This window comes from Castor canadensis, chromosome 16, assembly GCF_047511655.1.
Source record: "Castor canadensis chromosome 16, mCasCan1.hap1v2, whole genome shotgun sequence".
Taxonomy (NCBI): Eukaryota; Metazoa; Chordata; class Mammalia; order Rodentia; family Castoridae; genus Castor; species Castor canadensis.
Genome location: NC_133401.1, coordinates 712,451 through 737,664, shown reverse-complemented (window position 1 = coordinate 737,664; position 25,214 = coordinate 712,451). Strand labels below are relative to the sequence as shown.

The following is a 25,214-nucleotide window of genomic DNA, read 5'->3' as shown; positions in this document are numbered from 1 at the left end:
ATTTTTCTCCCAGAAGTGAGAACTCAATTGGACATTGAAAATAAATGATGTTTGTTTTGTAGGGGAACCAACAGAAGCTGAAGCCAGAGCCCGAGCATCGAACGAGGATGGTGATATCAAACGTATTTCTACTAAGGAATGGGCTAAGTCAACTGGATATGACCCAGTTAAACTTTTCACCAAGGTTAGGTTCCCTCCACCACCGCCTCCCGGATCAAACTGAATGCAACCACTCTAACCACCAAATTACATCTTCAGCTAGGTTTATATTCTGTAGTAAATGTGTGTAGATTTGTTATTCTAATTGTCTGAAAGTAGGGCAGGAAATTGAATTAGTATCTTTGTTGTCCTATAAAATGATTGATGTGGTCAGGTTAAGCAGGTTTGGAAATTTTAGCACCTGTGCTCAATATAAATACAGCATCTCTGTAGGCGATACAGGGGCCTGGTTTTCTCTCTAGCCAATCTTGGCTCCTGTTGCTTCTCACCTTCAGTTTTGTCTCTTTCCTGCTTCATTCTTCTTTTGACAGCTTGACGTTTTCTAAATTGTGCTTCAGTCCTCAGCTTCCTGTTCTTGGTGGAATCTTCTTCACCAGTGTGTTCTTTTCTGCTGAGATTTCTACAGACATGTACAGACTGTTTTAATTGAATCTATCTAATCATTGCTTAGAGGGCCCTGTGTTTTAAAAAGTTTTTTATTCTGTCTTGACCCCCTGGCAAGTCTTATCACAGTAAATACTTGGCACTCTCTCAGCTCTTCTTTAAGTGACACACAGGTGGCCTAATACAGTTCTGCTGCTACCCTTGCTTAGCACATGACCTAAAGCAAGAGTGTATTAATAGGTTTGACATCATTGGCATTTTTACCTGTTGACAGAGTATACTTTACTGCAAGCTCTTGTCTCTTTGCTTATGTTGGAGAGAGGTCTGTTTTGGTAAATGCAAACTCCTTCGCTTACCTTCTTTCTTTCCCTTTTTTTTTTTTTTCTTCAAAGAGGGTTTTCCCCCAGCTCTGTATTTTCAGTCTTTCCTCCTAGGCCCCTTTGGTCTGCTCTCCAGCATGCACAAATCCTGCTGTTAAACAGAAGCCCTGTGGCTGTCCTCAGCTGTACTTCACCTCCTTTCCGCCGTGGTTACCATGTTACATGGTCGTGTCTGTGTGTCTCTGTGTCTGTGTGTGCTGCTGCCTCCCTTCCTTCCCTCTCTCTCCTCTTCTCCTTCACAGAACCCAAGACCTCTTGCATGCTAGGCAAGCACTCTATGACTAAACTAAACTCCAGCCTCAAGATGAGTCTCTGAAGCCTTTATTTTATATATGTATATTTTTTGAAGGGTGGGGGGAGGCAGTGCTGGGGTTTGAATGCAGGACTTCATGCCTGCTAGATAGGTACTTTACCACTATTTGCTTGGGCTGGCTTTGAACTTCTATCCTGATGTTTGCTTACTGAATAACTAGGATTATAGGCGTGGGCCATGGTGCTCAGCTGCCTCTTTAAGCATTTATTTCCTCACAAAGCCCTTTTCTTGGAAAATCATTTTGTTTCAGTTATACTTTTAAGTGCACTAAACTCTGATGTGGACAGCAGCAATAGTTTTCAAACTGGTTTCTAAGCCAGGCATAGTGGCTCATATCTGTAATCGTAGCTCCGTAGGAGGCAGAGATCGAGAGGATTGTGGTTTGAGATCAGCTGAGCAAAGTTAGTGACACTTCATCTCAACAAATAAGCCAGGCATGGTGCACAACTATAATCCCAGCCATGTGGGAGGCAAAAATTTCTGAGACCCTATGTGAAAAATAACTACAGCAAAAACAGGGACTCATTGAAAGGGAGACTTGGAGGATCACTCTGAGTCTGGATGCACTGTACCAATGTAGGACCAGAAAGTCATGTAGTGTGCACTGGAGTTGTGCAGTGTCAGTGTAATCCACAGGAAAAATCAGCTGCATTCCCATGGGACACGGAGAAAGTAGACTCAGCCACACTGTGCACATGCGATGAGGAGCAGCAGGACTCGATCCTGTGTCTGTGGAGCAGAGGTGCTGCCCCCGAGACAGCTGGCGTGTGAAGTGAATGTGTGGGGTGGGGAGTGCAGGAGGAGGTGCACTTGTTAGCATTGTTTCAGACTTGTTAGCATTGTTCTGCAGCATTAGAGCAATGCCAGGTGACTGTAGGTAGAGAGGCCTGGACCAGGGTTACACTTGATTGAATAATGAGTATGGACAGGATATGTCAGGATAGAGTGAGAAGAGGAGTCAGGGCTGGGCATGCCAGCTCACACCTGTAATCCCAACTACTTGAGAGGCAGAGATAGGTTCGAAGTTTGAGGCCATACCACGAAAAAAGTTAGCAAGGCTGGGTGTTAGTGGCTCATGCCTGTAATCCTAACCACTTGGGAGGCTGAGATTGGGAGGATGAAAGTTCGAGGGCAACCTAGGCAAATAGTTCATGAGAGCCCACCTTCATAATAACCAGATCAAAATGTACTGGAGGTGTGGCTCAAAGCTCTGTGTTCACAAAAATCACATCTGTGACTTGAGTGCACGGAGGCCTGGGCAGGATTGTATTCAGAGACCAGCCCAGAGCAAACAGCATGAGACCGCATGTGAGAATCAAAGGAAAAATGGCTGCGAGTATGGCTCAAGTGGTAAGCGAGAGACCCCGAGTTCAAACCCAGTACCCATCGGGAAGAGAAGATGTGTCAGTACAGAACTCTGAGTTTGGTAATAGTTGGGCAGAGGAGAAAGAAAGTTTATGCTTAGAAGACTCCCAGTGTGTCCATATCCGGAAGGCTTTTCTCAGCCAAATCATGATGGACTCTTCACCTCCTTGCCCTCATACCCATTTCAGACGTTACCTTCTCTTTCCTTATTCCCTGGACAGATGGTGCAGAAGTCTACATAGCTCACACTTTGATTTTCACACAAAAATTAAATTGTATTATAATTGTTTGTGTATTGTCTTGTTTCCCAACGATTAAGGATTGAGAGCATTTTGGTAGAAACAGCCATGATTTTTAAATTTTGTTAAATGTATATTCTGGTACCTGCAGGAAGTGTGTTGAATAAATGAAAAATAGAAAATAGAAATAAGGAAGAGAAATGTTAAAGTTCCCTGAAATCCTACCACACGGTTTCAAATGACAGTTTCTTTGTCTACCTCAGATAGTATTTTTGCAATAACGGTTATTTTGGCTTAGAATTTTTGTTCTATGCTTGCTAGTTTTTTTGGAGAGGGTGGGCACATTTCAGGCTGTTCAGATAAATTCTGAGCCTTGAGAGGGAGAGCACTTTTAGAACATGCGTCCTGATTGGCATTTGGCACAGCCTGCAGACTTGATAGCAGGTTAGTGTGTAATTGTGCTTCACACAGCTCTGTGGAGTTTGGGGGACTTTTTGGGGGAGGTGACATAGGTCACCCAGCAGAAATCCAACTTCCCCTATTCTGCTTTAACTGGTTCATGTGTTTTCTGTGTGAAGTGTCCTTCTACAAAAATGTTTGAACTTTTGGCTTTTGAAATTTGTTCCTTTGCTGGCATGTGACAGGAGTCTTTACATCAGATTCTGTAGTTTGATATTTATAATCAGTCAGTGAAATTTTGATGTATTACCATTTCCACTTGAGCTCGGAGGGTTAATGCAACTTACCTTTTTCTTTTCCCCCTCATTTTTTGTTCATTTTGTTTTGTTTTAAGCTTTTTAAAGATGATATCAGGTATTTGTTGTCAATGGACAAACTATGGCGGAAAAGGAAACCTCCAGTTCCATTGGACTGGGCCGAAGTACAAAGTCAAGGTAAAGAACACTCTTTAGTTGGAAATTCCTTCACCTGAAGTGTTTTTATAGCCTGTTGTTTCTTGACAATGGCATATGTTCACACATGCAGATAACTGAGAAAAAGTATGAAGGAGGGCAATCACTTAACATGAGTCACTTAGAGAAATAGCCACCACCAGCATTTTAGGGAGTATTCTGGACTTCTGATTTTGTGCACACAGACACAGGCAGGCTTGTATAACATTCACCTAAGTGGAATTGTTTATGTACTAACTGGCTTTTTTCAGTCAGTATTATTTAGCTAGTTACTTAACATGTAATTACTTTATTATTCTCTGAAATAAAGTGTTGTGATGAGTTCATCCATCTTTATATCCTTGTAAGGATCTCAACTTAATTTGAAAACGCATTTTTAAATTTTAAATGAAGGGGATGAAGACTTGCAGTGATGACTTCCTTATCCCATGACTCCTTGATGCACCATCCCCCGTTTATATGACTGCATGACAGTTGTACGCAGTGCACAGCACTATGTGAAGCGTTACTTGGGACAGTTCTTGGCAGTGTGGTATACTCACCAGGCAGTGTGACTCCAGAGGCTCCTCTTACTCAGTGTGGCTGTGCTGCCATGACGCTTGTCCTGTCATCCTAACCCTGTGAGGCCCTGATATGGCCTTACACCTTTCCCATCTCAACTTTGACAGTTTCTTACACATACTGTTGTATTTATAATTATTTCAATGGCATTCATTTACCTTTTTTCCCTTGATGGTCAAGGGTTGAATTTATTAGAGATAGGATGTTTATTATTGAAATCTTATTTTTTTTTTTCTTTAAGGAGAAGAAACTAATCTATCAGACCAACAAAGTGAACCCCAGTTAGGTCTGAAAGACCAGCAGGTTCTAGATGTGAAGAGCTATGCGAGTCTTTTTTCAAAGAGCATCGAGACTCTGAGAGTTCATTTAGCAGAAAAAGGAGATGGAGCGGAGCTCGTATGGGATAAGGTTTGTTTTGAAAATGTCTATCAGTTACGTAATAATAAATGCACACTTTAATTCTTGAGCTGTAATAGAAGTGAGCAGTATTTGGATATTCTACCGGATTTTGAGGAAATTTGTTTAATTTGGTTTGCATGTTTTCACCTCTTTACTACATTTGAAATACAAATTTCTTACACATGATTTTAAGCAATATCATAAAACTTCATCTTGGACTCTAGTAATATATTCATGGTTTATAATTATCTTGACTGGAAAATTGTTGAGGATTTTAGATTGAAATGTTTCACTGACTTAGGAAAATAGATTTAAAGCTGTGTAACAGATGTGTTAATAGAAGTCAAAATTAAAATGCTTTTGGAGGCAGTGGCTCCTTTGGCCTGATTTGACTCTAAAGTCATAGAATTGCCATTCTCCCCTCAGAGCCTCGTGCATGCTAGGTACGCATTGTACCATTGAGCTGCGTCCCCAGCCTTCAGAGCTGTAGCTTAACTATTTAGGGCTCTGAGAGAAAGACCTCGCAGTGCAAAGATGAGGTATAATTAATTATTGAGGTGAAAGTGATATTTAATCGTATTTCAGTTAGATGAATTAGGAGTAAATGGTATGTTTAAATCTTTTAAAATACAATTTTATCGTTTTTACATTTACTTACATGTATATACTTTATTTGAGCCACCTCCCCCCACCCCGTTTAAATCTTAACTGTTGTTTTAATTGCAGATAAAAATTAATTTATCTGATAAAATACGTATGCTCTTTGGGTAACGATTTGCCGCAGGGTGCTGAGGATGTAGCTAATTGGTAGAGCACTTGCCTAGCATGTTTGAGGCACTGAGTTCCATCCCCAGCACTCAGGGAGGAGGGAGATCTGCCATGGGTTTTAAGGTAAGGGAAAGTTTGGCCAGTTTTAGAAACCTAAGATAACCTTGTGCATACAAATTATGGAAGTTTGGGTGAATCAGACATTTCAAATGAAGTTAGTAAACTTACATTTTTGAGATTTAACACCCCCCCATCTTTGTGCCCCGCCTGTTCTATTTTTGAGATTTTTTAATAAACATTAGTCTCTTGGGTTTATGTGATATAAATGGTAACTTTTAAAATATTTTCATTGTTGTTATTATTCTAGTGATGTGGAAAGTTTTTAACAGTTCTTTATTAACAAATAAATAACCTTGGAACTGGAATTGTTATCCTCTTGAGTAGTCTCACCTGATGGTATTACAAGCCAGTTGAAACAGGAAGCTCTTGATGGCACATACTCAGTCTTTCTCACAGTGTTGAGAGCTGCTCAGGCAGGTGGACTTGCCAGTTAGTGAGGATATGGAGAACTCACATCCTGTCCTGCTTTTTTTTCCTTTATTCTTTAAGAGTAAAAAGCATCTTTTCCATCTAGTCAGTCACATCCCGCTCAAGAATTTACCAACTGGATGCTGGTGCCTCATGCCTGTAGTCCTAGGTACTTGGGAGGCTGAGATCAGGAGGATTGAGGTTTGAAGCCAGCTCTGGATAAATATTTCGAGAGACCCTAAGTTGACAATATGCAACACAAAAAGGGCTGGCAGAATGGCTCAAGTGGTAGAGCACGAGGCCTACCAAGCATGAGGCCTGGAATTCAAACCCTAGTACCATTTAAAAAAAAAAAAGAAGAATTTACCGACAGAAGCAGAACCAGTCTTGCATTGACTAATGTCTCGGATTTAGAGTTGAGCTAGACACATGATTCTGAGCTAATGTGAAGCTCTCTGATCCTTTGCTTCATTCAGGAACATGAGCTGTACGAAACACGGCATTCACCTTTGGTGGTGGTCTTTCTCATTTGCTAAAAATGACCCAAAGGTTGAGTAAAATAGTAATATTTGTTGGTAAGTCCTTACACTGAAGAATTCTGTATGCTGCAGTTGAAAATTGAGGGAGCACATCTGGTGAATTTTCGCTGGTGGGGCCCTTCAGAGTCCCAGGGCATCACAGGACATGACATAGCATGGCGGGTGCATACATTGCTTTTTCTTATGTCTTGCGGTACGTCTTCTCAGTGCAGAGCAGGAAGTCTCGCTGAAATCTAATTAGGCAAAATGTAAAGGGAAAACTTTGTCTTGCTGTATCTGAAGAAACAGCACAGCTGGGAGACTGCTATATGTGAAGGGAGTCTGGAGGAGAGCTGAAAAGAATATTCTAGGTCTTTCTGAAGCTTTCTTTAGTGAGACAAAACACTTGTCAAGCAGCCTCAGTCATTCCTACCTGGACTCTGTGCTTGTCTAGCAACCTGCTCATTACTAATGGACCCCAGAAAAGGGTTGCCATTGCCAGTGAATGGATTTGGTGTTCTGATGTATACCCGTAAACTCCAGTGCATTTTTTTTTTTTTTCTGGCCAAGAGATTCTTTATTGCCGGGTGGGAGAGGGAGAGAGCAGAGAGCCAAGAGAGAGAGGGAGAGAGGGGCAGGGGCTTAAATACCCCTCAGTGGGACTCAGCATGATCTGGTTGGTTAGGATCTTATGGTTCATGCTGATTGGAGGTTGGGGCAGAAGGAGGATTCAAGCTAGACTTGAGGCTGGACTGTGACCCTGGGAGGCAGCACCGTGACCCTGGAAAACAGAAGCTTAAAGATGCAGTAAGAACTGAAACCTATCGGCGCCATTATTACCACATTCCTCCCTTTTTTGTTTGTTAAGGAAGGGGGGTGTCGTGTTCGCTCTGGCTTCTTCGAGCTGGCAAGGGGCAGTGTAGGGGCCAGTGCATTTTTAAAGCAAGAATGATTTCTTGGAACCAGGGTGGGTGTTGGTGTAATTGTCAGAAGCTGAGACTCTCTGCTCCTTACTGCAAGGCCTTACCTGGTGAGCCTCTCTCTCAAGACCACCTCTTGTTCTGGTGAACTGTACTCTCTGCAGTGTTATAAACATGTGAAATTATTTGTGTTCTTGGCAGGATGACCCATCTGCGATGGATTTCGTTACTTCAGCTGCAAATCTCAGGATGCATATTTTCAGTATGAATATGAAGAGCAGATTTGATATAAAATGTAAGTTGTTTGGTAATTCATTCATCTCTTCCAAGCCTCAGAGTTGCTTTTTTCTTTGTTAAAAGCTAAGCATGTTCATCTTTTCTCCCCCTAGCAATGGCAGGGAACATAATTCCTGCTATTGCTACTACTAATGCAGTAATTGCCGGGTTGATAGTGCTGGAAGGATTGAAGATTTTATCAGGAAAAGTAGACCAGTGTAGAACAGTGAGTATCTCTATTTGCATTTTATACTCAACCTCTTAAGTTTATAATACAGCACGTTAAATGAACAGTTTTTAAACCAAAATTAGTTTAGAGAAATGGAAAAATAAGTGTGTGAGAGTGTTTAAGCTTTCTGGAAATTGCAATAGAAAAAACACATTTCCTTGTTTTTCTTTCTTTCTTTCTTTCTTTATATTTTGTGAGACTGGGGTTTGAACTCAGGGCTTCATACTTACAAAGCAGGCGCTCTACCGCTTGAGCCACACCTCCAGCCATTTTGTTGTGGTTATTTTGGAGATGGGGTCTTGAGAACCATTTACCCAGGCTGGCCTCAAACTGCGATCTTCCTGATCTCAGCCTCCCAAGTATCTAGGATTACAGATGTGAGCCACTGTCGCTCAGCTGCACATTTGATTTTTATTATTTTACTTTGGTGGCACTGTTGTTTGTATTCAGGGCCTCAACCTGCTAGACATCTGTCTACCACTTAAGCCATGCCCCCCCAGCCCTTTTTACATAGGTATTTTTCAGGTAGTCTCCAGCTTTTTTTTTTTTTTTTTGCCTGTGGCCAGATTCAGACCATCATCCTACCCACATCCTCTCATGTGGCTGGGGTAGCAGGTGTGTGCCACCATGCCCAGCTTATTGGTTGATTGCCCAGCTGGTCTCAAGCCACTGTCCTCTCAATCTTCACCTCCCAAGTAGCTAGGATGATAAAAAGCCCCGCTTTTTATTTTTGGGTAATAAACAGAAATAGAAGCTAATTTGCTGGTAACATTTCTAAATCACTGCATTTTTGGAGAAATTCATTATGAGATCTTCATACTAAGCTTTTTCAATTCTAAGAGTCCTACATGATTTAAAAACTTTGCTTGGTCATTTTGTTATCCCTTGGTCTTGATTCTTTGTTTTTTTTTATTCTTTTTATTTTATAGTCAACCTCTTAAAAATTTATAAGAAAGCACATTGTTTATATTTTGTATTTGAAGTGTGAAATCTTTATGGATATGTTTCCTGTTGTTTCTTCTAGATCTCATATTTTATCTACTTACAGTTTACGATCTTTTAAAACTGAATTCATGTCTTTTAGAATTGTATCTGGGATAGTTCTTACCTTTGTGCTTGTATTTGGGTGCTTAGAGCACTACCAATCAAGGGCCACTTTAAAACATTTATTGCTTTAACAGAAGCTTGTTTTATAGGGTTTCTTTGTATTCCCTTTTGGGAGTTTATTTATTTTTTGGAGCTATGTACTCCAGATCCTCTTGTATCAAGCCTCCCACATGCTGGGATTACAGGTGCACTCCACTACACCCAGCACAGGACCACCGTTAAATTCTCAGCTTTAGTTTTTTTAATCCATATGTATTCAAATAGCAAATCATATTATAATGGCTTGAGAGATAACTCTCCATTTCACTAAGCACCAAGGACAAGATAATTTTTCTCATTTTTATTTTATTTTTCCCAGTACTGGGGTTTGAACTCAGGGCCTACAGCTTGAGCCACTCCACCTGTCCTCTTTTGTAAAGGTTTTTTTTTTTTTTGAGATAGAGTCTTGCAAGTTATTTTCCCGGGCTGGCTTCAAACCACGATCCTCCTGATCTCTGCCTCCTGAGTAGCCAAGTTTACAAGCGTGAGCACCAGTTCCCAGCTTTGCTATTTCTATTACAAAGCTATTTTTCTGTGTACTTTTTTCTTTCCCCCCAGCATTGGGGTTTGAACTCAGGGACCCTTGCTAGGCAGACACCCTTCTGTTTACTCTTGAGACAGTGTTTTATTTTTTTAATGTATTTTTTATGTTATTTTATGTATTTGTTGACACAGGGTTTTAGGCTAGACTCATACTCATGATCCTTTTACCTGTACCTCCTGAGTGCTGGAATTAAGGGCCTTGTGTGTACCACCATGCCCAACTCTGCTCTCCCCAGGGTCCCACCCTGGTTTTCATTCTTTTTGTGTATGTGCCAAATAATGGGTTTCCTGTGATCCTACTGACTATCCGCCTCCCTGATCCCCCTCCCTGATTCATAGCTTCTTTTTATTATTCATTCTCCTCCTCTCTCTCCCCGCCCCAGGTACATATTTTCTTGCTTGTATTTATGGATCTGTATTCCATGTATGAGGGGAAGTGTGATATTTGTCATTCTCAGTCTGGCTCCTTTTTACTTAACGTGATCTATAGTTCTGTCCATTTTCCTGCAAATGACATGATTGCATTTTCCATTGTGACTGAACTGTATTCTTTGTATATATTGCCACATTTTCTTTATCCTTCCATCTGTTGATGGGCACCTAGGATGATTCCATACTTGGATCAAATTCACCCTCTGTTACTCTTTGTTCTCCCCTTCCCCCTTTTTTAAACCTTTGTTTTGTTTTTGGTGGTCCTGGGGTTTGAGCTCAGGTCCTTGTGCTTGGTAGACATGCACTGTACCCCTTTTGTGTTAATTTTTCACTGGAGTCTTGGTTTATGCCATGGCTGGCCTGCACTGCAGTCCTAGTTACGCTTCCTACGTAACTGCGATGGTAGGTGAGTGCTACCAAGCCCAGCGTCTGTCGGTTGAGATGGGTGTTGGAAACTTTTGCCCTAGCTAGGCTGGAACTGCCGTCGTCCAGGTCTGTGCCTCCCAAGTAGCTAGGATTACAGGTGTGAGCTATGGCCCGTCTAAGTAATTTTTAACTGATTTCATTATTCTGTTTTCATATGTGCATGTAGAGTGCTTCAGTAACCTTTTTTGGTATGCTCCTGGGAATTGGATCAACTTTCTATTTAAACTTTTATTTTGGCTGCTATATTTTTAATTTCTAGGAACTTTTCAAATTTTTCTGCCTTTTTATAGCAAAATGAACTTTTCTTGTGGTCTCAGTCTCCCTTTGAACTCACAAACAATCCTTATTATCGAGCTTATTAAGGTATCTACTATTTCCTGTAACATCCTTCTGATTTCTTTGCTGCTCAGTTCTAGCCCACTCTAGGAGTGTTAATAATTACATGTCTAGATTTCATTTGTTCATATTTATAAATTAATACAAAGTGGGCTAATACTATCCTGGTTATTTACAGTGATGGCAATTAAAAAAAATTTGTTACTGGAGGGCTGGAGGCAAGACTCAAGCAGTAGAGCACCTACCTCTCAAGTGCGAAGCCCTGAGTTCAAACTCCAGGACCACCAACTAAAAAGACGAGAAAAAGACATTTTGTTACTGCAGATTACACTTCCAGCCAGAGTCATCATGTTTTATTAGTCTTGATTTCCCAGAGTAGGCTTACCTTCTGGGAAGTGCAAAATCAAGTCTTTCCCTCCTTCTGCCCTGCTTAGCCTGGCCAGTTTGCCTCAGCTCTGCTACATGAGCAGTATTCATTGTGTGGAAAAATTATCAAGGGAGCTTTACTCTTTAAGCTTGAGAGAATCTGTAGGGTTCTCCTTTAGAAGCAGTTCATTTCAGAAATGCAGTGCTACATTGTGGTCACAGTGAAGATTGTATTTCTCCTGACATTTATTTGTGTTGATCCTTACTAGTGTACACCAGACTTTGTTGTAGCATGACATTAGGGCCTTTCTGAATTTCAGTGTAAGTTTTTATTTGCCTTGGTACTTAATTGTTTTTGTTTGTTTGCTTATTTAGGTAGAGAGGAATGGTATTGCTACCAGAAATACATTAATTTTCCCCATAAATATATAAGTGTTATTATCATAGTCAGAACAGTCACTTTGGTTCCAGGCATCAGAATTGCCAGAATTGCCAGATGTTGGTGAGGATAAATACTGGGAAGGACACCCAGAAGCTGGTGGAATGGTGATACCCAGAGGCCCGTGTGACTGTCTAGAGTTGTGTAAGAGACAAAAGTGGCATCTTTACTGTAAGCCCCGCCTTTTACATGGTAGCTGATTAGAAAAGGTTGGAAAACTAGGGTTTTAGGAAGGTCATGGTTTTCCTCATTCTTTTTGGCATCTGCAGGGAAATTTTCAAGTCACTTTGAATTGTATTTTAGTTGGGTGTATAAACCTGTAACTCATACTTCTGATTGTCGTTTGTATTTTTTCTCTGAAGATTTTTTTGAATAAGCAACCAAACCCAAGGAAGAAGCTCCTTGTGCCTTGTGCACTGGATCCTCCCAACCCTAATTGTTATGTATGTGCCAGCAAGCCAGAGGTGACTGTACGGCTAAATGTCCACAAAGTGACTGTCCTCACATTACAAGATAAGGTGAGTACAGGGGTTGGTTCTCTTTTCCTTCATGAAAAAAAATCAAATTTATAGTATTACTATGATAAGAAACTAGCTAATAACTGACTGCTAAAGTAAATTGCACTGATTTCCTGGGTTATTTCACTGTCTGGATTCCTGCTGGCTTTTCTGTCTGATTCCTACACATACGTGTGCCTCCTGTCTACAGGCATATTATCTCAAGGTGTAGGTGTATATGGCTTTAATACACACCACAGGTACGCAAGCCTGGCTCTTTGTTTTCCACAGAGGAGGTAGATAAAAGGTATCCTTCAATAGTCCTGGTTGTGGCAGTGAACAGACAAGTATTTGCACGCATTCCTGAGCAAAGGATGCAGAATTCTCTGTCACCATCAGAGGAACACGCCAGTTACCAGCTTTGTATTACAGGGTCTGTTTCATGTGGTTTGGATATTGGACAGTGCCACTCCCATGAGATTAGAGGACCCTTGCTTTTTCTGACATCTGGGTTAAGGTGTCCTGACCTGATTCTGTATACTGTTAGTCCATGAAGAGATGATAGCATTTGCTTAACTGGCTTTATGTGAGAACTGAAGGGAGGGAAATGGGGGTTTAAGATACGTCCTAGCTCTTAGAGTCCTTCTAAGTTGGCTAAATTAGTTCCTTTATTCTTGAAATTGTGGTGGGTTTTTTTGTTTTGTTTTGCTTCTTAAATGGCTGGAAAGAAGGTCATGTCCCCAATTTTGGAATCACTTTGAGTTGTTCCTCTGATTGTCTCTATCACTGTTCTACATATTTACATACTTTCCGAGATGGGGGCGTAAGCCTTTCCCCTCTAGAAAGGCTAGTGTGATGTGGGTCTGGAACAAGATGAATCCCCCAGTTTTCCTTGCTTGTTGCCCTAATGAATCTTCAAGAATAACTTAGCCCCTTTCCAGTTGAAGGGGGGGAAAGTAAAAGCCTTTATAGAATAGAAACCTAGAGTTTTTTATGGTCTTTAATTACCAATGTTAATATTTTGAATTTTTTCCTTGCAGATAGTGAAAGAAAAATTTGCTATGGTGGCACCTGATGTGCAAATTGAAGATGGGAAAGGAACAATCCTAATATCCTCAGAAGAGGGAGAGACAGAAGGTATCATTGCGTTTATCGGTTCCCCTTACTTGGGAGAGTTGCTTGAAGGACAGAGGAGTGCACACTAGCGTGTCCATTCACTGTGTGCCATGTCTCGGTGATGAGGGGATGGTGTTTGGGCATGCATGTTGCTCTTCCACATTGGTGTCTTCCACAGGTTCTGATTTGGAAGCTCTGTGCTATCAAGGTGTCTCAGGGACACCCTTGACCCAGTGCACAGACATTGACCATTTACAGGGACTACAATACTTTTGTCTATTTCCAAGGCACCTCCTTGCCTGGGGGTTATGTTGGTGATGAGAACACTGTTCCAACTGCTAAGTCTCTTGGGTGTTTTGCCCAGGAATGGGGAAGCATGATAGCCTGCTCCTGTATAGCTGAAAATCAGAGCCCAGATTTAGCTTTCTTTGAAAAATTCAAACAGTGGCTGGGGATACAGCTCAGTGGTAGAGCACTTGAATAACTAGCATGCATTAAGTCCTGGGTTTGATCCCCTTACTCCACTCCCACCCCCCAGGAAAAACAAAAAAGCAGATAATTCCTTTTGTATTTTTTTTTTTTTTTTTTTAGTACTGGGGTTTGAACTCTGGGCCTCAACACTTGCTAGGCAGGTGCTCTTACTGCTTGAGCCATCCACCACCAGCTCTTTTTTGTATTTGTTTTGGTTTTTTTGAGATAGGGTCTCTCAAAACCATTTGCCTAGGCTGGCTTTGAACCAGAGATCTTCCCGATCTGTTCCTCCTAAGTAGCTAGGATTATAGACAGGAGCCACTGTTGCCTGGCTTAATGTGTTTATCATAAGCTCTTGATGTTTATTTAGTGAGAGTGATGTTGTAGTTATGCCTCCTTCAGATTATACTATTACACTACGTAATACGTATTACGTTCTGATGGCACTTAGAAATCCCCACACCTCATGTCCTGGTTTTTGCCAATACACTATTGTTTTCAGAACTTGGAGGTTCTGTTTTCCTGTGTGTCTGTTTACGTGCTCATCACCTACCACTGGTCATTTCTTCAGTGTAGTTTCCCAGATCCTCATGGGGATTAAATTTTGAGCTTTCTTCCTCTCCTCAGACCTAGGGCCTTGCTCCCACTGAGCAGCATCCTCATGTCTGAGCTCTAGTTAAATCAAAGCTCAGTGTCAGGTTCTTCTGGGTGGAACTTGCTTGTTGAGAAATTGTTTGGAATATTAGTTTATGTGTAATTGAGGATCATACATTGGTTCTTTTAGGAGAGTAGTTTAATATTCAAGCCCTATTCTAACCTGCTGTCTTCACCCCAAAGGAAAAAAACGTGAAGGGTTTGTGTGTGATATGCTGTCCTCTTCATTCTCACCACCTTTTTGGACTTTAGATTAAAAAATGGAAACTGGTTGCCAGGCACGGTGACTCACACTATTTGGGAGATTGAAATTGGGAGGAATACATTTCGAGGCCAGCCTGGGCAAATAGTTTATGAGACCCCCATCTCCAAAATAACCAGAGCAAAATGAACTGGAGGTGTGGCTCAAATGGTTGAGCACCTGCTTTGCAAGTGTGAAGCCCTAAGTTAAAAAAACAAAACAAAACAAAACAGCTGGTCAAGAATTTCATGGTGAAATGTAATCTCTTCTATGGAATACATGTGTTTCTGTGGGTATAGACAGCAGTTTACTCCTTATGCTTGCAGTCTTGTATTATAGGCATGAGTCTTAAGTACTCATAACAAGGATGGGAAGATAGCAGTCCCTTGTTTGTGGCACTTTGTAGCATAGAGGGGCAAATTTTCAACAAATGGCTTAGTGTATGCTGTAAGGAATTTTTTTTTGGCGGTACTGGGATTTAATGCTAACTAGATAGGTGCTCTACCACTTGAGGTACTAGCCCTGTTTTGGAGTGGATTTTTTCAGGATAGGGTCTCGTGTACTATTTGCCAGGGCTAGCTTTGAACCAAGACCCTCCTGATCTCTGCCTCCTGAGTAACTAGGATTAGAGGCTTGAGCTGCCAGTACCTGGGTGGGTCTAAGGAATTCTGTAGAACAGTTGTGTACAAGGTAGGAATTGAAGGAGAGTGTATTTCAGCTTATGAAGGTTCTGTTAAGGCAGTCACGGCAAGAGTGGGGGACTCTTGAGTCAGCTTTTGGTGAAGGAGGGGGGACCCTCTGGTCAGAGAAGACTGAGTGAGCAGCAGCTGCAAAGGCACACACACACACACAGCATAAGGGCTTTGGGAACGGCCAGTTACGTGATATCAGTGAAAGATGAAAAAGCCAGGGTGTTGGCAGTTACGGTGAGGCTGGAGGACTTTCTGTGTCATGCTTGTCATGTGCGTTTGTCTTCCTCTCCCTTGTCTTTCCCTGGTCCAGTATCCCACCAGGGTTTAAGCAGAGGAGCATTGTGGTTCAGTGTGACCTGCAGAGTACAGTAAGTTGGGTTTTCGAGTAGAGACAGGGAGCCAGTTAGGAGGCCAGGGAATGAGAGGCATGGAAGAGTCTTAGGAAGGCAGAGGCAGATGGCTGATTTGAGGTCCACACGGTCAGGATCTGGAGTGCAGGTGAGGCAGAGGTTCTGTTAGGAAGTGGTTCTCTGCTGGAGATCCACTGTCAGGGAGAGTGGTGACCCAAGATAAAGACCCACAGTGACTGGTTCCCTTTTACAGTTGTTGGTTCCGAGGGGTTTGTTGTCAGTGGTGATGTGTGGAAGTCTGGGTGGGAAATGTCGCCAGGGCATTTCAGTACATGAAAAAGCTAAAATGAGAAGGAAATCTGAAAAAGAACTAGAAGAAACTTAGTGTTTTCTTGTAGGGGAAACCTTTTTTAGCTTTTTTTCCCTAAAGGGCCAAAATTGTGAAAAGTTGTTTGTGACTCTTCAAGGACTCCAGCATAAATTTGTTTTGAATGGGAAAAAGGTTCCCAGAGTTTCTCTCGGTTTGGTCCACTTGAAGTAATTTTGGTAGTTGAGTCTTCAGGGCTGAATTCCCAAGTGCCCAGTATTTCAGGACATGAGTTTGCTACAGCCGCTGTAACAAGTAGCACAAGCCTGGGAGACCTACACAGCAGAAATTTATTGTCACAGTTCTGGAAGCTGCAAGTCCAAGATCGGAGTGTACTGAGAGGTTCGGTTTCTCCTGAGGCCTCTCCTTTTAGGACACCAGTTAGACTGGATGAATGCCTACCTTTAAAGGGCTCATTTTAATTTAATCACCTCTTTAAAAAGTCCTGTCTCCAGATACAGTCACATTTCTCATGTTCTGGGGGTTAGGTTTCCAAAACAGGAATTTTGGAGAGAGACAATTCTGCCATAATAGGAATTCAACTTTTTAAATACGATCCTAGTCTATGAAGACATAATGAAAGTATCTGCATTGCTTCTACATTTCTAGCTAATAATCACAAGAAGTTGTCTGAATTTGGAATTAGAAATGGCAGCCGGCTTCAAGCAGACGACTTCCTTCAGGACTATACTCTATTGATAAACATCCTTCATAGGTAAGAATTGCTAATATTTTATGTGCAAGAAATTACTTGCATATGCAAACTTACAATAAAGCGAAGGACAGTGTTTTCCTACCCTTCAGCCTCACTGTTTATTTGAAATTGCACAGTATTTGCTAGAGTTGGGGCTTAAATAAGATATATTTATGGGTAACTCAACAGTGGTGGCTGATAGAATGACTAGAGTGTAGGCTTTTGATACAATTTTAATTAAAGGTAAATTCATTTTGGTAATTCAGCTGGAATACTATCTTTATTTTTTTTAAATTCCCTAGAAAAAAAGAAATGCTTTTTCCCATAAAGCAAATCATTTTATTTCTGATACCCATTATAAAACAGAAAAAAAGAATTGGTGGTGCATGTTCTGTAATCTTAGCTACAGTGAAGGTTGAGACAGAGGATTGCAAGTTCAAGGTTAGTCAAGTGTAAATTGTATAATGGAGTCAGAGATAGACATTGCTAGGGTGTAGCTTTGGTTGACACCTGTTGGGTGTCAGTGGCATCTTGTTTTCAGTTATGAAAGAAAAGACCATGAAAGCACATGTATAGTAAAGTGCAAATAGCACATGGTGTCTAAAAGACAGGCATAATTAGGACTTTTTTTTATCATATTTTTTAGCTCTCTGGGAACAGAACCCCCCTTAAAACATGTAAGTCTTTTGTTTGACTTTCATGCATTGAAGTTTCATACATATTTTTGGGAACTCATATACAAAAGCAGGGTGCTACCTGTAAATATGGGGGGAAGCCCAGAAATTACGTAACCCTACTCCTAAAACACCAAACTGTTGTGGCTGCGATCAGATTATGAGTAGAGCTTGTTGAATTTTTTGGTGTAGAGGCTGAAGAAACTATGTCTGCAGACTTTGTCATTGGGCTCTAGTTTCAGATTCAGTTTCTGCATTAGCTATAAAAGTTACGTAGCTTTAAAATAGAAAAGCAGTTCCTGATTTGAAGGTGCATTAGTTTTAACCATTTGAATTGGAATTTTGAGTTACCTATCTTAGATTTTTTTTCAAAATCCAAATCCAAAGTGTCCATAGTGTGTATGCTGAGGTTTGAACAGCAGTCTCTGGTGCTCACTGCTGTGTGAGTTGTCACAGCAGGAGTCCTGGTTTATAATGTGTGGTTCTCTTGCAGTGAAGACCTAGGAAAGGATGTCGAATTTGAAGTTGTGGGTGATGCCCCAGAAAAAGTGGGGCCTAAACAGCCTGAAGATGCTGCCAAGAGCATAACCAATGGCAGCGATGATGGAGCCCAACCGTCTACCTCCACAGGTGAGTCCTGGCCCAGCCAGCAGGGTGTTAATTGTGCACCAACAGGCCATTTTCATGAATGTTGACTGCACAGTACAAACTCATAAAAACAGGTGGGTGCTGGATTGGTGTTGATTTTGTAATGGAGGTTTGAATTAATGAACCATGGAGACATTTAAGACTGGGGGTGGCTGTGGGCATAGCTCAAGTGGTAAGAGTGCCTGCTGAGCAAGCTCTAGTACCACCACAAATAGACTAGGGAAATGAAAACCTGCTTTTTCTTGTTGATTGGCTTTACAAGTGGCAATGTCATTTTAGTAGTGTGTAAAGCCAGTTTTGTCTATGTAGTTGACTGCCTGTTTTATTCAGGAGTGATAACTCAGTGCATCTGACTGTGAAGTGAGAGATGCGTAGTAATGATGGAGTTGTGGCATGTTGGACCACCATGACTTGGGTAAAGTGCATGGAGTAGTCCATTCCCTGGGTGTCAGTGCTGGACTTGGTGGTTTTCCAAACAACCGAATCTTTACTGTGTTCTCATTTTGATGTGTGTGCCCCTTCTTTCCTTATTTAGGGAAAGGTCACCCACTTTTGATTTATGTTTCTGTTTATTTGATCCCGCTGTCTTTGGGTTTTTTTTTTGTGGTGCTGGGGATCAAACCCTTGCATGTGCTAGGCAAGCACTTCACCACTGAGCTACATCCTGGACCCCATTCTTTGTTTACTCTTGGTTCTGGTGTCCCTGAGAGTCTAAGGGAAGGACTTGAGACTGTACAGTGTAGCCCTCCTATGAATCATTGATTCCTGACCCTTGTACCCCCCACTGAAGCATTCATCCCTTTGAGATGGTGGTAGTTGTTCAGAAAGCGTAATCTAAGATAAAAATGTATTGATCCTTTACTGTGGGTGGGCTTCTGAAGCCGTGACAGTGAGGTGGTATTCTGCTTTTCATTTAGATGGATGCAGAGAGAAAACCATCTTTACTGCAAGGTTTAGGAGAATCTGAATTTGAACATGGCTTCATCCTCTGCTACTGTGTGACCATGGAAGTCAGTCTCTGTACCTCAGCTTCCTTTTCTGGAAAATGGATAATAATATTATCTTCTTTATAGGGATGTTGTGGTGATTGAGTTGTTGTATGCAAAGCGCTCAGAACAGTTCCCGGCACATTGTCAGTGCTGGTTGTTACTGCTGCTGATGTCATCACCTCCACTGCCATCATTAAGACTTGTCCATCTGCCCTTCTTTAGAAGGTAGAGATGGAACCAGGAAAGAGAGTGATTCATCTGAATTACACAGTGCTTGTTAAAATTTCTCTTTCTGCTTGGAAAAGAAATGAGTGATTCCCTGGGTCTAATTCCCTGTAACTCTAACCCCTTTCCCTTACCTCCCCCAAGTGTAGAGCAATTTAAAACAGGGAAATGTGTAATGTGTGGAGATGACCCAAAGGTGCTCGTTCTTAAGTTTGGTATATAGTCAGAGTTAGATTTCAGTTACCTAAGAACTCCTACACTTTTCACCGTTTTTTCCTTTTTTCTGAAACAAGCACAAGAGCAAGACGATGTGCTCATAGTTGATTCTGACGAAGAAGGTCCTTCAAATAATGCGGACATTGGCGAAGATGAGAGAAGTCGCAAGAGGAAATTAGAAGAGAAGGAGAGTGTTTGTGCAAAGAGGTCGCGTGTGGAACAGACGGGTGAGCTCGACGACGTCATAGCTTTGGACTGAACAGTTGCACTGTAAGGTCATCTGGGCACAACTAGATTGTTTGCCATGTCCTTTGTTCAAAAGGGAAAACAATTGATACCAGGGACTTGAAAATGGTTCTGCTCCCTTTGAAAGCATTCGTTTTGCTACAACTGTTAGAAACATCGGAGGGCCCTGTGTTGAGTATTAATAGTTTTAAAACTGAACAAAGCTGTGCACAACCAATGATGAGGTAAAACGCAATGCATGTTGCCTTTCTATTGTAAATACCCTTGGTATCATTTGATAGTTTGAAAAATATTGTGGTTTAGTAAAGTTGATACATGGTTATAAATATTACGCTTTTATTTTTGGCTAGAAGAAGAGTTATTTTTAGCCTAGATCTAATCATTTTCATACTCTTAACTGACTGAAACAGATCAAAAGGTATCTAGTGCTATGCATTAAACTTGTTTTAAATGTTAACGGACACTGTGTATATTAATGTAAAACAATGTTAATTTGCTCAAGTTTTCTGTTTGTGCTGCCTGGTATGTCTGTGTAAGAAGCCAATTTTTGTGTATCGTTAACAGTTTCAGGTTATTTATATTTGATGTTTTGTAAAACTCAAATAACAAATATACTGTACTTATGGACCAAATAAATGGCACCCGCATACTTGTTACCCTGGGCCTGGCTCTCATTTCTGCCCGCTTGGGTGGATATGCCATGCGGAAAGCTCTTTGTTGAAAAAGTGAACTCCAGGGCTTGCCGAGCATGGGTAGGACCCTGGGCGTGCAGCACACGCGCACAACCATGTCAGGAGTGAGGGTTGCAAAGCCTCTAGTGGCAGTGTTGTGTTTTTAATTTACTTGTCACCGTTTGGCCTTTGCTGAGAACATGTAAGTAAGCTTGCTTACATGGATTTAAGATGCTGGGGGAGGGGCGTCCTTCCTGCAGATTTTGTCTGGACGTCTGTGTTGTCCTGGTAGAGCCTCTTCCTAAGTGTACCAGTCAGAGCCCCGCGGGAGGACTCAGGTCTTCCTTGATCTGGACCTCAGAGGCCTGCACCCTTAGGGTGCTGCCGCCACACAGGTGTGCTTCAGGTTCTCAGAGAAGGACTGCGCTATGCTGTCCCCCTCATTGTCTGCCTGTGCCGTTGGTGCTGTGGCCAACAGTCCTTTTGTGTGTCAACTACTGTTTACATTGATAGCTCACTGTATTGTCCCACTTTTTCTTTGTATAAGTTTTATTCTGCCTTCCAACTTATTAACTCTTACTCCCTTTTTTTTTGCAATTGGGTCTCACTGTGTAATCCAGGCTGGCCTCAAACTTGCGATTATCCTGACTAAGTCCCTTGAGTGCCGGGATTACAGGTATGTACCAGCATGTGGGTAGAATAGAGGAACAAGTTAACATTAAGAAGAGACAAATACAGGGCTGGAGACGGGACTCAAGCAGTAGACTGCCAGTACCACCAAAAAATAAAAATCTGAAAAAAAGGAAACATGAAATGTGTGACATTCCCTAACTAAATTGTCTGGACTCTTCAGTAAACTTGTCACTTCCAAAAAGTGGGCCAGGCATGGTAGCTCATGCCTATAATCCTGGCTAATCAGAGGCAGAGATAGGATCAAGGTTCCAGGCTAACCCAGGCAAAAAAGTTCATGAGACCCCCATCTAGACAAGGCCCTGAGTTTAATCCCCAGCACTGAAACAAAACCTAACAAAACAAAAAATCATAACCCAATACAAATACTATATCCCGGTTCCACAAAAGAAATGATCCTAACAGTTCTTGAGACAATTAAGAGCTTGACGATCATATACACATACGTATTTTCTTTTGGCTGAGCTGGGGTTTGAACTCAACCTCATGCTTGTTAGGCGGTCTTCTACCAGCTCAACAATTAGAAATTTAAGAATGAAATAGGTATAATAATATCACTGTAGTTGAAAGTCTAGTCGTCTTAGGATATTAGGGATGAAATTTCATGATAACTATTTTACTAGGTCTTAACCAGAAGGCTGAGGAGATAACAGTACAATCAGGAGGATGGTGGTTTGAAGCCAGCCCAGGCAAGTAGTTCTTGAGGCCCTATCTGGAAAAAACCTATCACAAAAAAGGGCTCACAGAGTAGCTCAAGGTGAAGGCCCGGAGTTCAAACCCTAGCACTGCAAAAACAATTTTGTGTGTGTGTGTGCAGGGTGCTGGGGATTGAACCCAGGGTCCTGGCTACATCATCTCCAGCCCTATTTAACTTTTAGGTTTTTTTCTTTTTTGTTGGTACTGGGGTTTGAACTTGGCTTCACACTTGGCTAGGCAGGCGCTCTACTGCTTGAGCCACTCCACCAGCCTTTTTTTTGTGTTGGTTTTCTTTTGAGATAGGGTCTCCAGAACTATTTTGCCTGGGCTAGCTTTGAACCTTGATCCTCCTGATACCTGCCTCTTGAGTAGCTAGGATTACAGGTGTGAGTCACCAGTGTCTGGCCATACTTAACTTAAATGGCTCAGCAAAATATATAATGTGAAGAAATAAAACATAATTAACATTGAATCTAGGTAGATTGATGTACATTGCTTACTACAGTATGCAGATTTGAAAACTTCATAGTAAAAGTGAAAATTCACACATATTTTCGTCCACACATACAAATGGTGTATTTTGTTTTTGTGCCTGTCTGACCTGTATGTTTTACATTGAGTACACTTTAGGATAAGTCAGAAAGTCACTCCAGATATAAATTGGAAAAAGTCAGTGTTAAAGTGATTCTGGGTTCAACATTGATGACATAATTTTCCTGTCCTTGCTGCTAGGCTGTGACTTAGGAGGAAGGAAGGCCTCTCTTCTGAACCTGCAGAGAGCTGAGGGAGCCCACTTGTTCCCACTAGGTTGACAGTCCACGCGGAAGCTGCCCAGAGGCATTTGGCTCATTGTCGCTCATGTCCTGACGACGGTCATCAGTAACACCTGGCTTTGAAGTAGCCTTGCCCCATGAGAGACATTTAGCAAATTTAAGACACTAATCAGCTTTTTTGTAACATCCAGAAAAATACTAAAAGTAAACTAAAAAAACCCCAAAGAAACCTGGGAAGAAAATGTCTGCAGATGTTGTCAGTCATCGTAACTTGCAGAGGTGAGGAGAGCCTCCTGTTTGTTGATTGACCGAGAGGGCTGGCCTCACTCACAAGCCTCCTGCCTCGGCCTCCTGAGTGCTGGGATTATACGCTTAAGCCACCATGCCTGACTCTGCATTCTAAAGCAGTATTCCTGAGATCCAAAATCTCTATGTGACTGTTCTGAGAGAGGATATATTTAGAGAGGTATTTTTATAGATATTTTCATACTGGGAATATGTTATTTGCATTCTGCACACAGAGTCTAATTCAAAACATCTAGCTCAAGCTGCAGCCGAAAGGCTTACTTGAGACATTTTAACTGCTCACTAAGAAATAAATCAACTGACTCAAACTGAAGGGCTACGGTGCTTCAGTGCTATTTGGTTGTTTTTTTGAAGACAACATCCTGGTAAAGTAACATTTTAGGAGGTTTTTCTAAATGCCTGACTTGTGTTGGCTTTAAGATTTTAAATTTAGCAAAAAGTCGTGACTTCCTAGCTTAGGAAGGGTTATGAGTGAAAATTTCACCAGACTGATTGATTCTCAGGCTTTGTACTTTTTTTAACAGTTTTCTTTAACTCTCAGAAGATCAATCCCAGGAATGTGAAGTATTGTGATATACTACGTCACTTATTCATTCTACAAATGTGAGTTTGCAGCCCCTGGGTAGACACCTTTGGGAGCAGCACGACACTGAGGGCTGGTGTGCATGGAAACCCAACTTCACATCTTAACATGGCAGCAATCGGTGAGCTGAGGATCCGAGGACCCCCAGATTAAAAATCATGACTCAAAAATGTAAAAATACCCACAGCTTCTCTAATCTGAGCATCCTCAACTAGGTCCTCCCTATTGACCTATACAGGCTCAGGTTTTTGCTGTGGCAGAGTTGCTGCAGAAATTCCTGATGCATGGTAAGGTTTCAAGGCAAGCAAAGATGGCCTATTTTTTTTTTTTTTTTTGGCAGCACTAGGGTTTGAACTCAGGGCCTCACCTGTCCTAGGCAGGCAGGTGCTCTACTGCTTGAGCCACTCCACCAGCACTTTTTGTGTTGGGTATTTTCAAGATAGGGTCTCTTGAACTGTTTGCTCAGATCTTCCTGATCTCTGCCTGCTGAGTAACTGGGATTTTAGAGGCATGAGTCACTGGTGCCCAGCAAATAAACAATTGAATTTTCTTCTTTTGGGGGGGTACTGGGGTTTAAACTCAGGGCCTGTGGTTGCAAAACAGGTATTCTACCACTTGAGCCATGCTTCCCATCCTTAATTCTATTTTTTTTGGCGTGTGGTACTGGGACTTGAACAAATCAGGGTCTTCACTTTGAGCCACTCCACCAGACCAGTTCTGTGATAGGGTTTTTTGAGGTAGGGTCTTGAGAACTGTTTGCCTGGGCTGGCTTCCAACTGCGATCCTCCTGATCTCTGCCTCCTGACTAGCTAGGATTACAGGCGTGAGCCACTGGTGCCCAACCATCCTTAATTCTTGAAGAAGTCCTAGAAATTTCCTTGAGAAGGCAATTCTTTCTCCACTACTGGGACCCAGGCAGCCATGTGTCAAAGCCAGCTTATCCTGGCCAGCAAAGACTGGTGATCATCTTTTCCCACCTCTATCCGGTGACCCCATAATGGCCACTGAAAATGGCCATGGTAGGAGCATTTACCACGGTGGTGGGCAAAAGCTCCAGGTTCCTCTCTAGAGAGGTGGTTGTTATATGTGTACTGCACACCACTGGACCCAGGAGGAAAATGGCCAGAAGACAAGGTGTGCACAAAGGATACTGCACACCAGTGGAGGGCAGAGAGGGCAGCTGGGCAGTGCGCCTAAGGACTGCCTGACGAGTTAGCCCCGTCCGCTCTCATTGTGCTGGTCTGCTGAAGCCTCCGGTGAGGAGACCAAGACGATGGGCTGAGGGACATCAGGTAGCAGATTGATGGGGCCACACAGTTTTGGATACAGTATTCCGACAGTACGATGCTCACACTGAATATCTTGAACGTATTTCCTACCTCACGGAAGTGCTTTACAGTAACGTTGAATACTGAACACTTCGTGGTGTTTTTAGTCTTGGCGTTACTTAGTTATTACTAGAGTAAGTAAGGTTTTAGCCTCGTGTGGACACCAATACGCTGCTTAAAGTAGCTCGAGTGCAAGAGCGCCTACCTACTAAGCATGAGGCCCTGAGTTCAAACCCCAGCACCACCCAAAAAAAAAAAAAAAAAGTTGAGGTTGTAATCTTGAATCTGAATTATCACAAACTAGAGCAACTGAGGTAGCAGGTGTTAACTGAGACAGGGTTTAAAAAAAAACCTTGCAAGCTCCAAGTGGGCAGGTGGAGCTAGAATAG

At 41.9% G+C, this 25,214-nt stretch overlaps 1 protein-coding gene across 1 annotated transcript in view; it reads left to right on the top strand.

Moving 5' to 3' along the window:
• Window positions 1-20,434, top strand: part of Uba2 (ubiquitin like modifier activating enzyme 2) — a 32,295-nt gene extending 11,861 nt beyond the window's left edge. The window contains exons 8-17 of the mRNA XM_020180365.2: window positions 63-184; window positions 3,694-3,793; window positions 4,614-4,780; window positions 7,707-7,800; window positions 7,895-8,007; window positions 12,061-12,216; window positions 13,236-13,332; window positions 16,696-16,801; window positions 17,948-18,084; window positions 19,610-20,434. Of these exons, the coding sequence (XP_020035954.1) occupies window positions 63-184; window positions 3,694-3,793; window positions 4,614-4,780; window positions 7,707-7,800; window positions 7,895-8,007; window positions 12,061-12,216; window positions 13,236-13,332; window positions 16,696-16,801; window positions 17,948-18,084; window positions 19,610-19,791 (1,274 nt within the window). The 3' untranslated portion in view covers window positions 19,792-20,434. The remainder of the gene's footprint in view (window positions 1-62; window positions 185-3,693; window positions 3,794-4,613; window positions 4,781-7,706; window positions 7,801-7,894; window positions 8,008-12,060; window positions 12,217-13,235; window positions 13,333-16,695; window positions 16,802-17,947; window positions 18,085-19,609) is intronic.
• The last annotated feature ends 4,780 nt before the right edge of the window (window positions 20,435-25,214 follow it).